Source organism: Aspergillus steynii (assembly GCF_002849105.1).
Source record: "Aspergillus steynii IBT 23096 chromosome Unknown P170scaffold_4, whole genome shotgun sequence".
Taxonomy (NCBI): domain Eukaryota; kingdom Fungi; phylum Ascomycota; class Eurotiomycetes; order Eurotiales; family Aspergillaceae; genus Aspergillus; species Aspergillus steynii.
In genome coordinates this window covers 2680169-2693026 of record NW_020194401.1, presented here as the reverse complement: position 1 = coordinate 2693026, position 12858 = coordinate 2680169, and the positions used below count along the sequence as shown (strand labels likewise).

At 55.6% G+C, this 12858-nt stretch overlaps 6 protein-coding genes across 6 annotated transcripts; 3 read left to right on the top strand and 3 right to left on the bottom strand.

Moving 5' to 3' along the window:
* Nucleotides 1-370: 370 nt before the first annotated feature.
* On the top strand, nucleotides 371-1387 carry P170DRAFT_447160 (cytochrome b5 reductase family protein; the record flags this gene model as incomplete). The annotated part of the gene is made up of 1 exon (XM_024850855.1): nucleotides 371-1387. The coding sequence occupies one exon, from the start codon at nucleotides 371-373 to the stop codon at nucleotides 1385-1387; it is 1017 nt and encodes a 338-aa protein (XP_024704815.1).
* An 814-nt stretch (nucleotides 1388-2201) lies between these two features.
* On the bottom strand, nucleotides 2202-4321 carry P170DRAFT_437090 (P-loop containing nucleoside triphosphate hydrolase protein). Its single transcript, XM_024849286.1, has one exon. The coding sequence runs from the start codon at nucleotides 3891-3893 to the stop codon at nucleotides 2646-2648; it is 1248 nt and encodes a 415-aa protein (XP_024704814.1). The 5' UTR covers nucleotides 3894-4321; the 3' UTR covers nucleotides 2202-2645.
* On the bottom strand, nucleotides 4068-4822 carry P170DRAFT_185416 (uncharacterized protein). The gene has a single exon (XM_024842691.1). It carries the CDS (start codon nucleotides 4673-4675, stop codon nucleotides 4241-4243), a length of 435 nt encoding a protein of 144 aa, XP_024704813.1. The 5' UTR covers nucleotides 4676-4822; the 3' UTR covers nucleotides 4068-4240.
* P170DRAFT_185417 (uncharacterized protein) lies at nucleotides 4823-5354 on the top strand. Its single transcript, XM_024842692.1, has one exon. The coding sequence runs from the start codon at nucleotides 4970-4972 to the stop codon at nucleotides 5297-5299; it is 330 nt and encodes a 109-aa protein (XP_024704812.1). The 5' UTR covers nucleotides 4823-4969; the 3' UTR covers nucleotides 5300-5354.
* A 54-nt stretch (nucleotides 5355-5408) lies between these two features.
* Nucleotides 5409-10898, bottom strand: P170DRAFT_358940 (formin sepA; the record flags this gene model as incomplete). The annotated part of the gene is made up of 2 exons (XM_024844324.1): nucleotides 5409-6257; nucleotides 6333-10898. 2 exons carry the CDS (start codon nucleotides 10896-10898, stop codon nucleotides 5409-5411), a joined length of 5415 nt encoding a protein of 1804 aa, XP_024704811.1.
* A 602-nt stretch (nucleotides 10899-11500) lies between these two features.
* On the top strand, nucleotides 11501-12592 carry P170DRAFT_437087 (uncharacterized protein). Its single transcript, XM_024849285.1, has 3 exons — nucleotides 11501-11887; nucleotides 11974-12316; nucleotides 12351-12592. The coding sequence occupies exons 1-3, from the start codon at nucleotides 11861-11863 to the stop codon at nucleotides 12428-12430; spliced, it is 450 nt and encodes a 149-aa protein (XP_024704810.1). The 5' UTR covers nucleotides 11501-11860; the 3' UTR covers nucleotides 12431-12592.
* The last annotated feature ends 266 nt before the right edge of the window (nucleotides 12593-12858 follow it).

Below are 12858 nucleotides of genomic sequence, written 5' to 3'. Positions count from 1 at the left end.
GTGTCCGTCCGCCGGAGGGTCCCAAGCGAGCCAGCAGTGAGAAAGGCGGAGGTTGAAGCAGAAGGAGAGACGAAGCAGGCGAAATAACAATGGAAGAAGGAGAGATGACGATCGGTCCCAATGGGGCTTAGCGGCTTCCCGTGCGTCGGCGGTCCTTTTTTGCCTTCGTTCTCCGCAAACCTTCATCTTCTTTCTCTCTCTCCTCGAGGATTCCGGCTCTGTCGGCCTTGTGTTGATCATGAAGCCTCGCCCTTCCTTTTTGGTGCATTCGCCATGCTCCACGGTTACCTCCCTCTCTCGCCCGCAACGTCGCTTTGCTGCGTCTGCCCCGTCATTTCCGCCGCCGCCGCCGCCGCCTCGGCGTCGATGGATGCGACTCGCGCTCGTGAGTATTGCAGCGGCGGGTGCCGGTGCGTATATCAGGTCCCAGCAAACCTCCGGCTCATCAACCACGTTAAATCCAACCCGGTTCACTCCATACTACCTTGAGTCGAAAGAACCGGTCTCGTCATCGGGGAGCGTCTTCACGCTGAGGCCGCCACACCCGGATGAGAGCAACCGCGCCGTCTACGACGAAGCTTGGAGGACGGGGGTATGGAGCGTCATGTTTAAGCAGCCACAGTTGCAGATTGGAAGGGACTACACCCCACTCCCGTCAGTATCAACTGGCGAAGAGGAGGACGTATTGCGGTTCTTCATCCGTAGAGACCCCTTTGGCGAAGTATCCCGGTATCTGCATAGTCTGGACGTAGGGACTCCCATTGAAATACGGGGACCGCGGATTGAGTGTCCGGTGCCTTCCGACACTCAGCAGGTGTTGTTTATCGCCGGAGGGACCGGCATTGCCCCTGCCCTCCAGGCCGGATATACGCTGCTTCGCCGCACCAGCAGTACTCACAAGCCTCGAATCCACATTCTGTGGGCTAATCGCCGCCGGGAGGATTGCGCCGGCGGAATCAACGATACCACCACGACAACCAAACCTGAACGGTCTTGGTTCTCAGGGATTTCCCTTTCGAAAAGCTCAACCCCTAACCCTGTTTCTCCTCCCAACTCTACCTCGTCCGCTTCTACTACTCTTGTCTCGCCCATGGTTCGGGAGTTGGAGGCTCTCAAATCCCAGTATCCGGGGCAGGTCACGGTGGACTATTTTGTCGACGAGGAAAATGCATTTATCGGGAAAAACGCAATCCTGGAACTCACGAAGTCGGCTTCATCCTCCGGCGGGTCTCCGCCACGCAACATGATTCTGGTGTCGGGACCGGAGGGGTTCATCAGCTACATGGCCGGCCCTAAGCTGTGGGCACAAGGCATGGAGCTGCAGGGGCCGCTGGATGGGATCATCCGAGAGCTTGACCTGAAAGACTGGGCAGTGTGGAAGCTATGATTGATGGCTTCTAGAGGCGACGACTGTAGGATCACATAGACGCGCGTGTGTACATTATTATCTTCCATCCCATTAGTTTAGCGAGCAAGAGCAGGGGGCTGGGACGAAGTTCCGGTGTCTAGTGGAGCTAGCTTGCGACGGCCATGTAACCGGGTAAATGCGCATATCATGACAACGGACGCATCGAGCTGGGTAGCATCCCGGTGATCGGGTTCAGCTTGAGCCACGAGGTTTCCTCCGAACAGACGCCGAGGGCCAGACTCTGGCGTCCGGAGAAGGCCACATTGAGATCCAGAAAGAGGAGAATAGTCCTTGGTGGACTGCCGAAGTGAGAACGCCTTTGAAGCGTAAAGCGATGACGACCCTTCCCGACGTCCTTGGACTCATTGGGCGCTTTGTCGATAAATCAGCATCCTGGTCTAGACAAATGCATTGAGAAACGTGCCTTCTTCCGTGGTTTTTTTAGATGACTCTTCGCTGCGATACACCTGACCGCGAGGCCTCTCGAATCGGCCAATGGCAGAGCCGTATTCGTGAGTCACCCTCGACATCGCCACGATTGTCTGCATCCAAGTGAGCAAAGGGCGGAGGATCCCGTCGAATGCGAGCTGAAGCCGGCGGGTGGATGCCTGGTGCATCATGTGGCCGACCTCACTTTGCTTCTTATTGTCCTTGATTTCCCGGTCGATGTCTGGAATTACCTGTGCGGTCCATTGAATAAATACTATACACATCCAAGTTAGACTCAATTTCCAGAGATTTCCCAATGTCCCTCATGAACGGTTATTCCAATTCGTCCAATCGTCCTATCCAACGATTACTTTCCTACAATTCATCTCCAGTTCGGCCTCGACCGGACAGCTGACTAGTACTGCGAGCCATTGACGCACATACCCTTACTCGAGATCGGGCAATCTCTTCAGTCGATCCGGGCCCCCCATTGAAGTAATCGGTCCAGCAAGAACACGCATTCAGTTCTCCTAGCTCTAGCTTGCGGCGTCCATCGTCTTTTATTGATGCAGGGTCGAGGCGGCTACAACGACCTGTACGACGAAGACGCGTGAGACCAAGGCGATGTCTGGGACGAGCCGTCTGTAGAAGAAACAATGGAGCGTCGGCTTTTCAGGCGGAATCAGCGTCGCGGATCCTGTGGCTGCGTTGGGCTGATCCAGTGCGAGCGGCCTATTTTCCAACGCAGAACCTTGCCGCAAACACGCTGTCAGTCATGATACAAGACCCTCCCCGGTTGCGATATCACTTACTTTTCGAAAACGACGCCCAAAACGTCCTCCACATCTCCACTCTCCCCTTTACCGGTGATCTTCGCAAGCGCGTCGGCCGCGGACCGCAAATGCTCCGCCGCTGTGACAATATCCACGTCCGTCTCTACAGGGCTGAGATGGTGATGGAAACCACCGGACGTCGGCGGTGTTTGGGCCTCGGAAGTCTGGGCCAAGAAGTCGTCTAAATGTTGCATGCATCTTTGTAAATTAGAGCTTTGTCGATGTGTCACTCCCAGAGAATCTTCCCAATACGACATGTCATACTGTCCAGTATCGTCCCCTTCAATGCCCAACGGAGAGGCAATCTCCTCGAATGTTGAGATCAGCCCCCGAAGAAAGCCCTGCAGTTGGCCCGGATCGGCCTTCTCTCCCGGCAACTCCTCTTGGGCTTCTCGACAGGAGATGCCAAACATGCGCGTGCGCGGCACCGCCGGAAAAAGGGTGGCGAGCGTGGCGGCCAGTGGAGATGGCAGTTGATCAGCGCGGTCGGCCGCTGGTAATCGGTCGCATTTGTTGACGGCAATGACGAGACATTTGCCAGCCTGCGCACAATCATTGGCTGCGTCGATGACTTCTTGGTCTGCGGAAACGCGGTATGGTGCAGCGCCGTTGGCGCTTGCCTCCAAGGAGACCACCACTATAACCACCTCAGACTCCAGCGCGCGAGCTTTAGCGCGACGAATTCCTTCTTTTTCAACGGCTCCGATGACAACTGAGTCCTGACCCGCCGTATTGCCGTGCTCGGATCTGATGCCCGCCATGTCGCCAAGCTTACAATACCAACCGCTCAGGTCGACACCGACATCTACGATATCACGGGTGGTGCCTTCTTCCGTGCTGACGATGGCCGCCTCCTTGCCCACAATTCGGTTGAGTAGAGAGCTTTTGCCGGCATTGGGTGCACCCAGCAAGGCAACCTTGATTCCGTGGCGTAACAATTCGCCCTTGGACGCATTCTGGATATGGAGCGCAATCTGGACTCGCAACGCACGCACCTGCGACGCGACGGAGAGAATTAACTCATCAGACGATTCGTCGAAGTGCTGATCCTCGGAAAAGTCAATCAACGCCTCGAGCTCGCCACGCCCGTAGAGTAGCTGCCGTCGCCATTGCTCGTACCGCTTAGACAGGGCATCACTGGTCCCTCGGACGGCAAGACGGCGCTGCTGTTCGGTGTCTGCAGTCAGTGTCTCGCCTAACGCTTCGACCTGTGGAAGATCCATCCGGCCATTCAAGAAAGCCCGCCGAGTGAACTCGCCAGGTTCCGCGTACCGGATGAGAGAGTCCGATCGGCTTGTGTTGGTAATCGCGGTCAAGACCGCTTTGACGATTGCGGGTCCACCGTGAAGATGAAGTTCAAGGACATCCTCTCCGGTGACTGTTTTGGGTCCCGGGAAATAAAGAACCAAAGCCCCCGCGTCCAGGACGCTGTTGTTGGAAGTAAGGTCTCCTAAGGGGTCGTACAGCGTGCGCACTGCCGCAACCCGTGGCCGCGGAAGTGGTGCCTTAGGACATAGATTACGATAGATCTAAATGGGATTATTATCATAAGGAAGCAACCTATGGCAGGCTATCTGGGGCATACCTGAACACAGCCGGGACCAGAAGCCCGCACCACGGCGATAGCAGCGCGACCGGGCGCAGTTGACAGGACGTATATGGTCGAGTCTCCATCTAAAATGAACCGAGTGGGAGTCGAGGCGGAGAATTGCCGATGCCATGGGATAAAAGAAGGGACATGGTTGCGGACGATACCAGATCTATTCGGAGCCAATGCGGAGGAACAGCTGCTCGCTGGCGGGCGAAAGGGGATCACCCTCCGCAGACTGCGGAGCGCGGGTGCTCGCATGCGCAAGACTGGCACCGATGAAAGAGCAGAGAGAAGGTGTTCGGCGGAGATGCGCTCAAAGAATACCTCCCAAGGACGATCAAGTCGAGGGAAAAGAGTTGAAGCAGATGCCCCGGGAGCCTCTGATTGGCCTCTTTTCACGTGATTTTCGCACATCACGTGCACGATATACAGGCTTCAGTTGGACGGGGACTGTTCTGTGAAGACAATGTCGACTACGTGACCGCAAGCAGAGAGCAGAAATATGGAAAGTAGATGGATGTATGCAGGATATACCAATCACAGGAGCGTCCCTTCGCCACGCCCGCGCACCGAAAGACGCCGCCCAATTCTCTCCACCACGTGTATAATGACAAACGACAATGCAGCCAGAAGGGATTTATGTACAGAACAGAAAGAGAAAAAAGAGGGTAAAAACAGAAACAGGATCCAAAGGAAGTGTTTGAAAGCATGAGTTATTGCAGCATCAAACTGAATGCCAACAAACGTCGAATGAAATTTGATAAGGAAAAACTGAAGAGTAGGGAAGATCGTGATACTGCGCTGGCTAAGAATGTGTTCACGAGGAGCACAAGAAAAGGTCGACGAAGAGTGGATCAAATCGAAAGAACGAAGGGGGAGAAACACGAAAAAAGAAAAGAAAAGAGAGAGAGAGAGAGAGAGAGAGAAGAGAAAGAAAGAAAGAACGAACCAACGAACGAACGAAAGAAAATGGAAAGGGAAAACGAAGGGTATGCCAGGCAAATCGCCGCTGAGGCAGAAAGGATATTATACACTTAACCACATAGTCAATGTTTCCGAGACGACATCAGTAAGGTCTATCAAACATTAAATTAGGGAGAACGAGGGGGTTTATGAGGAATGGGGGAGGAGACAAAGAACAGGTACATCAGTCCGAGGGCTCCATGGACCTGTCAAGGGGCGCATCGGTGGAGTCGTCGTCGCCGCCATTGCTGCCCGGAGAGCGGAGGTGCTGGTCGGCCGTAGGAGAAACGACGATAGCCGGGGTCAGAGGTGGTTGAGAGGCATCATCCTCTGCTGGAGGGGGACTGGAGGGGATTGTTTCGGTATGCTCCATTGAATCCGTCGGAGGGGGTGACGTCGGTTCGGCGGTGGCGGACAGAACTGAGCCATCAGCGCTGTCTTTACTTCCACTGGTGGCGCCATTCCGCCTCCGTAACCTGCGTTTGCGTCGTTCTTCCTCCGCGGTTTCTCGCCGTCTTCGCGTGCGCTCCCCATCGGCATTGTCTCTTAGACCCTGCAACATGCTGGCGGCACGATCTGCCACGTCCTCGCTCTCGGACACCTGGGACTCCTTGCCAATCGAACCCGAATCGGATTCCGGGACGGCAGGACTCAGGAGTCCAGGGTCGGCGACATCGGTATCGTTGTTGTTGTCTGCGGTATTGCTGGAGCCTTCCTCCGCGTTATTCTTCTCAGCATCCGCGCCATCAGACCCAGAGATATCCGGAATCTTCTGTCCCGAGGCGACCCGAACCTGGTGCCGCTCCTTCAGCCTTGCACGACGGCGGCGGTCACGTTGGTCCCTGGCCTGAGGTGCTGCAGCTCGCAGCTTCTCCAGGAGCGAATCCATGGCGCCGCTTGTGGCTGGTGACTGGGGCGCTTCGCTAACAGAGCTGGCACTGTTCGCCAGGCCAGCATTGATTCGTTTGCGAGCCAGGGACGCTTCGGTCCGCTTCCGAGACTCCTCCAAAGTCATGTTCTTTTCCCTTGATTTCTACCAAGAGTACATTTGTGGTTAGTTAAGAGTCGTTAGAGCGCCAGGACTGAGGCGTATAGGGACGCAGCTTACCTTCCATTCCAGCAAGAACGCCGCCAGCTTAGCGAAAAAGTCTCGTCGGGCACCCTCGTCCGCATTGTCCTCGCCATAGAAGACCATGATATCATCATATGCTTTGATCATCTCATCCAGGTAGAGCTGCATTTGTTCGGCTTTTCGTCGCGCGTCCTTCATACTGCGCTGGACGACCTGGCTGACACGATCCTGTGGGTGGAATTTCTTGGGATCACTGAGATTGCCCGCGTCCAAACTTGCCTGCACATTCTTGATGTTGTCAATGTACTTCTTGGCATCCGTTCGCAGCTGGTCAACATTAAGCTTCTGAATCGCAACGACGCCGTTGATCTCATCAGCGAAGCCTTCCCATTCGGGGTACTGGTTGCGAACGATTCGCTCCACAAGATCCGCAAATGTCGTTTCGTTTTTGTCGTCTTTGACCATCCCGAGGCGTGCAAGAGAACCCAGTTTGAATCCCTGGGCCTGCTTGTTGGCGTCGTTCATGAAATTACCGATGTCTAGAATAAGACCCAGAACATTCATCAGGGACACCGAGTCCCTCAGGGATTCACTGACGCTGACGATTTGCTGAAGCTTTGAGGAGATGTGCTCATAGTCCGGCTCGAAGGAGCGGGTTAAAGCAAGGGCACGCATTCGGGCCTTCCAATAGTGGTGCAATTCAAAGGCAGTGTACAGATAAATCTGGTCCTCTCGGGTCAATTCGCTCGGGTCTTGCTCTCGCTCGGAACTGGCAGCATCCGGGCCGGTCCAATCTCGGCTGTACGGTGCCATCAGCTTCGAGATATTCTCCGGGATCGTGCACATTTCATCCCGCTGAAAGAAGTCCATGACAACCATGTTGTCGAGGATATCGGCGTCGCAGTGGATGACCATCCGCACGACATCGTCTGCAGGGTATTGTGAGAATTTTGCCAACGCGATCTGGAAGGTCTTAGACAACTCATTTGAAATGATTTGCTTTTTGTCTTTGCGTTGTTTGGATGCTGCGCCACCCCCGAAGATCTTGGTTTCCTTGGCCATGAACAGCCTCTCGACTTCATCCAACACACCCCGTTTAGCCAGCTCGGTGTATTTCTCCTCCTTCGCCTCGGGGGTCGCGGCATGTGAGGCCCACACAGTCACCTGCGGAGCATCAACCTTGTCCCAATGGAGTGCCTTGAGTTTCTTCTTAGGCCGGATAGACGGCATGGCAGCTGAGGGCTTGGAGGGAAGACCCTGCGAAGCCATGTAATTGGCTCTCCAGCCCCCAACAGAGGCGCCAGGAGGGGGTGGTGGCGGAGGGGCCCCGAACGAGGCTCCGGGGGGAGGTGGAGGAGGCGGAGGCATGAGGCCCCCAGCTCCGGGGGGAGGTGGCGGCGGAGGGGGAGGAGGGATCCCGACACCCGCTCCGGGGGGCGGAGGAGGCGGCGGAGGCGGCGGAGGGGGAGGGATAGCCCCAGGTAGTCCGGGCGGAGGCGGAGGCGGCGGAGGAGGCGGCGGTGGAGGAGCTGCAGCTGTTGGCTGAGCTTTCTCGGCGGCTTCATCATCTTTGCCTTCACCACCGGCCTCTCCCACCTGGGCCTCGGCACCATCAGGTGGTCGGGAAACGGCGTTGTTCGGATCCCCTTCCTCGGAATCGAATTTGGGCACCTTGGAGGTGATCTCCCCGAGGAGACCCGTCGCTTGAGCGGGATTCATTCGGGGTCGCTGGAGATCCACGAGGCGCGCCTTCTCGTAGATCACTTCTCCATTGTCATCGACCTGCAGGTCCTCGCCAGCGACATCGCCGTCCGCTCCCGGAGCATGGCTTCTCTTGCGGTAGGCGGATCCCAAAGCGCTGCTGTCGAGATTCCGGCGAGCGTGTTCCTCGAATTCCTCGTTCGGCCCCGGTTCTCCGTCCATCTGTTCTCGCAATTCACGCAGTCGGTCCGAAGGCCCGTGCTGCCCCCAAACCTTGCCTTCCAGTTTGAACTGGGTTTTGGTCCGTTCCAGCTGCATTTCTAGCCGGCCCAGAAGCTTCTCGCGGTCCAATATCCCCCTCATCTGGGAGGGATCGTCTTCTGCCAGATTGCTCTTCTTGGCATTCGAGGCAGCTATGTCCTGGGCATCTCGAAGCATCAGATACAACTCCCGGGTTTCCAGTTCGTTGCGCTGCAGCTCCTGTGCGCGTAGTCTCTGCACGTCCGCCAGCTCGGCTTTGACCATCTCGTTCTGCCTCGACTGCAATTCTATTATACCAGTTTGCTCGTCGATTTGCTTCTGCAGCTTCTTCACCAGGCCATCTGCACCCAGCTCAATCTGCGCCTTCATCTCATCACGTTCGGCAATCGCGGCCTCCGCAATTTGACGGGCTTCGAGAGACTCATCATACACCTGCCTTGCCTCTGCATCCGTGTGCAGCCGGTCTAGAAGGCTTTGCACAGTAAACGTCAATCCCTGCCGGAAATCAAGATCGGGTAGCCGTCGGTCCATGGCAACGTAGCTGAGCATGGCGTCCACAAGTTGGTACATTCGGAGGCCATCTTCACCGGAATTCTCTCGGATCAAGAGCATGTGTTGCATGGCCGAGAGGAAATAGTCATGCGCCCGAGTTCCGTTGATCTTAGATGCGATGGCGTCGGTGATTTGCAGCGGGTCACTCATGTCCTTCACCTCGCCCTCGATACTATCCTTCATGCTGCTGCCCTCCCGTTGGAGAAGGTCTTCATAATCGATAGCTTCGTTCTCCCGGAAACGTTCGATCTGCTTGTCGATAACCTCATATTGGAACCCTTCCATCTTTGTCAAAAGACGCTTGATGCCACAGGAGATGAATTGCGCGCGGATGTGACATCGTAGCTGCACGTCATTCTCTTGCGCATCGACCAGCATATTGATGAGGAGCATTGTAGAGACAGCGTATTCCATGAGGAGGTTCTCCATTCCAATTCCACCACTTCGGTACTCCTCGCTGGCGCCGACTAAACTACCCATCTTCCCGCGGCCATCGATCGTGACCTCGACGATGCGCATCCAAGCGTCGAAGCGGCCAGTTTCGCCATGGTGGTTCTTGACATGGTCCATAGCCTGGAGAACTTTCTGGTGGCCATGCCCTTCGGCCCAGTGACAAAGGAATGTCAACACTTCGCTGACCAACTTCCTCGTGTTCAATCGTGGTGACAGCAGTGAGCTCACGAGCGCGACGATAACTTGCTGGTGAGACAAAGCATCGTCCGCACCGTACTTGTTGTTCATCAGGGCCTTCAGACATTTCACAATATCGTATTCTCGATCCAGATCCTTGTCCCCTGTTGGGGGAGCAGGGACAGGGCCCGACGCCTTTCGGCGATTAATCTTTGCAAGAACATTTGTCAGGGCTATCTGCCCCTGTGACTCGACAAAAGCCTTTACCCAGCTAATCGGTTGCGTTCTAAGACTGACACTTAAACTTGCCAGCTGTTTCGAGGTAATAGAGTCGTCCATAACTTTCTTTACGTACCACTCCGGACTCCCCTCTTCATCCGCCCGCTCCAGAATGCCGGATGGGCCGTCATGGCCGTGAGTTTGGCGTGCGTTCTGCCTCCGCTTCTGCTCTCCTTGCAGTTCCGTGAGCCGGTCCTGGTGGACAAGGGTCCATTTCTTCGAAGCCGGGTACGAGAGCATTTGCCGTTTGGCTTGTTCGGGGAGATTTTGCCAGCCTCGCTTCTGCATCAGCTCGAGGAAAAGCTGGTCAACCACGCGGTCATCTCGCGGTCGACTCAGGTATTGTTCAGGGTTACTCGGTCTCGGCTGGGGCGCCGGCTGAGCTAACTGCCAGGCCATTTGTGCGTTGGATAGGCGGTTGGAGTTCCCGTTGGGAAAGTAAGTGTTGCGGTCCGCCGAATGCGAGGTTGTGAGCGTGCGCGAAGATCCGTCTGAAGAGAAATAGCTTGAGCCTCTCGTGTTGGAGGAGAGCGACGAATGGACGCTGGCTTGGTCCAAAGACATCCTTGAATTCGAGGAAGAATCCACCGTCGACGACGAATTGTGGCTGAATCCAACGTTCGTGGAAGAGCTTCCTGGTCGTCCCCACTGCTGATATCGTGTTCCTCTGTCTCCCGTCGAGCTCCCAGACATCGTTACGTTCGAGGCATGCGGTGGTGGACGCGGCCCGGTGGGGTGCGAGTACTGATTGGTATCTCGGACGGCTGACGGGTTCCAGGCTGGATATTGGTGAAAATCTCCTCCACCTTTCGCGAGATGGTGTGGCGACGGCTCCTTTCGTGGCGACGTCTCGGCTTTGGAGAGATAATCGACCGGGATGGGCGACTTGGTATCGGCGGGTAGGCTCTCAAAGGGGATAGAGGTGATCACGCCGGCTGTCATTGAAAGTCCGGCCGGATCGACTTCGTGAGGATAATCAACCGACTGGACGGACGACCGTTTCGAGTGTCGGGACGAACGGGATCCGGCCGCACTCCCCGGGGGCGCGAGACTCTCGAATCCTCCGCTGCCGTCATATCGATCCTCTGCCGGTCGTTCCTTATGCAACTTCCTCCCGAAAAACGATTTGCCAGCCGAGGTTTGTCTCGATTTGTCAGGTGCGGACGTGGTGGTTGGCATCTTGACGGGCGTCGCTGGGGGGATGCAGGGCGCAGCATGAGCGTTGTCCACTACCCCGAGCTCTTTTGTTTGTCGCCAGTCAGGTCTATTCCCAGGAGAATGATCAGCCCCCACTCGTAGTTATGGTTTGCTTCACTCGCGCTCCGTCAAATCACAGGGATAAAGTCTTCCCGCTCCACGCGACCTGGTGTCGTTGACACTCGTGGCCAGCAGCACTAGTGAATACCCGCTGCGGAGCGGCGTTAAAACGGGAGAGGGGAGGGGGGGGGGGGGGGGGGCAGGGAAATCAATGCCCTTTTTTTTTTCCATCACCCCGATGAAAGAAAGAGCGAGAGAGTGAAGGAAATCCAGGGCCATACGCACCGTGCAGGCAGATCGCAGATGACCTAACGATCGGTATCGATTTCCAGAAGGCCGAGCCTGGTATGAAGCACGGCCATTCAATAATGGGCAATCACGGGTTTAGGGGGCGACAAGCGGCTCTAGAACGCCGCCCAGCACGTGATCCAGTCGCCCGTCGGGCGCTTGCGTCACGTGGCCGGTCTCCGGTCGGGTGTGGCCAGGAGACCAGGACGACAGGAGTGGCCAGGTACAGTTCCCTAGTCGGTCCTCGCAGACGGTGTATTTCTCCGTAATGCTGCACATCCTCCCCGTGAGGATTCTCTCCCTCTGCAAGTGAGCGAGTCGTTATCATGGCGGAGATCACGTGGCGCAGCATTGTCTGCCTGCCAGATCTACTACTACGACGGACTGGCTGAGCCACCACGGCTTCATCTTCTTCCACCCCCCTCCAATTAAGTCTGTCCGGTCGGATTCCCTCTTGAACCGGCTTTTTTTTTCCCGGGCATTCGTTCCCGTGGGTTAATTCTCGGGACCCTTTGATTCCTTTGCAAGCGTTGTCTTGCTTGGGTCGTAACGAATCGACATCTACGGAAACCCTAGGTAGCTAGGCCCGGTACAAAATGGGCTCTGCATTCAGTTTTGCCAAGGTACGTCCTTCGCCGTCGGAATTCCTGCATCTCTCTAGGCATTTCTTCAAGCATGCGCCGCTAATCTTTACCGCGCATTCCGCCAGACCATTGTCATTCCCGCCGTCATCTCCCTGGCGCTCTATCTTCTCCTGTCGTTTTTGATCATCCCGGTCTTCCGTCGCTATCAGCAGCGCTATTCGCAATATCTCCCCTTGCACGCGATTTCGGCGCATACCTCCACACTCCGGGATCGCATCGCCGATACGATGATGCGGTTCTTTCTGCCGGCATCCTGGCGACAGCAGGCCCACTTCGAGGACCACAACGACAACATCAGCATACTCGACGAGGAGGGGGAGCTTATGATCGGCATGGGTATGGACCCCGCGAGAAGGGAGGCGCTGGAACGGCGGCGGAGTACGGCTGCCGAGCCTGAGAGCCGGCTCAGTCGCGAGCTCGAGCAGGGTTTCATGGACGACAGCGACGAGGACGAGACTCCAGGCAACCGCCGCTGAAATGGCGTGTGTCACTGACTCACTTACCCACCCTGTGTATATATAATATGTGTCTTTAGTTCGGTGTTTGGGTTGCAAACAATAGACAGGCGACGCCTTCGAATCTGCTCTCTTTAATGCACATCTGTACTCTGCGGGATTTATCATTAAGTTCTTTTCTTGGCGGGTCCAGAGATCCTGTACCTATTTGCTACGAAATAGGTAGGCACGGTTTAATCTAATCTTGATGTTGTCAATTGAATGACCTGTTTGGCCCGGACAAGAGCATAGGTTCTCCTGCATTTCACACATGTTGATACCTAAATCTACAAAACCCGGGAGCAATTCACTTTTGAATCTGGCCGAAAGATATATTTATCACAACTACTTAAATTTCAACGGTGCCTATTCCGGAGGTTAGCCGTTATTATAACACCTGTGTTGTCTTAATAAATAGGGATGGAATTTAAGGAAGCGTGTGTTTTTTAAATTTGT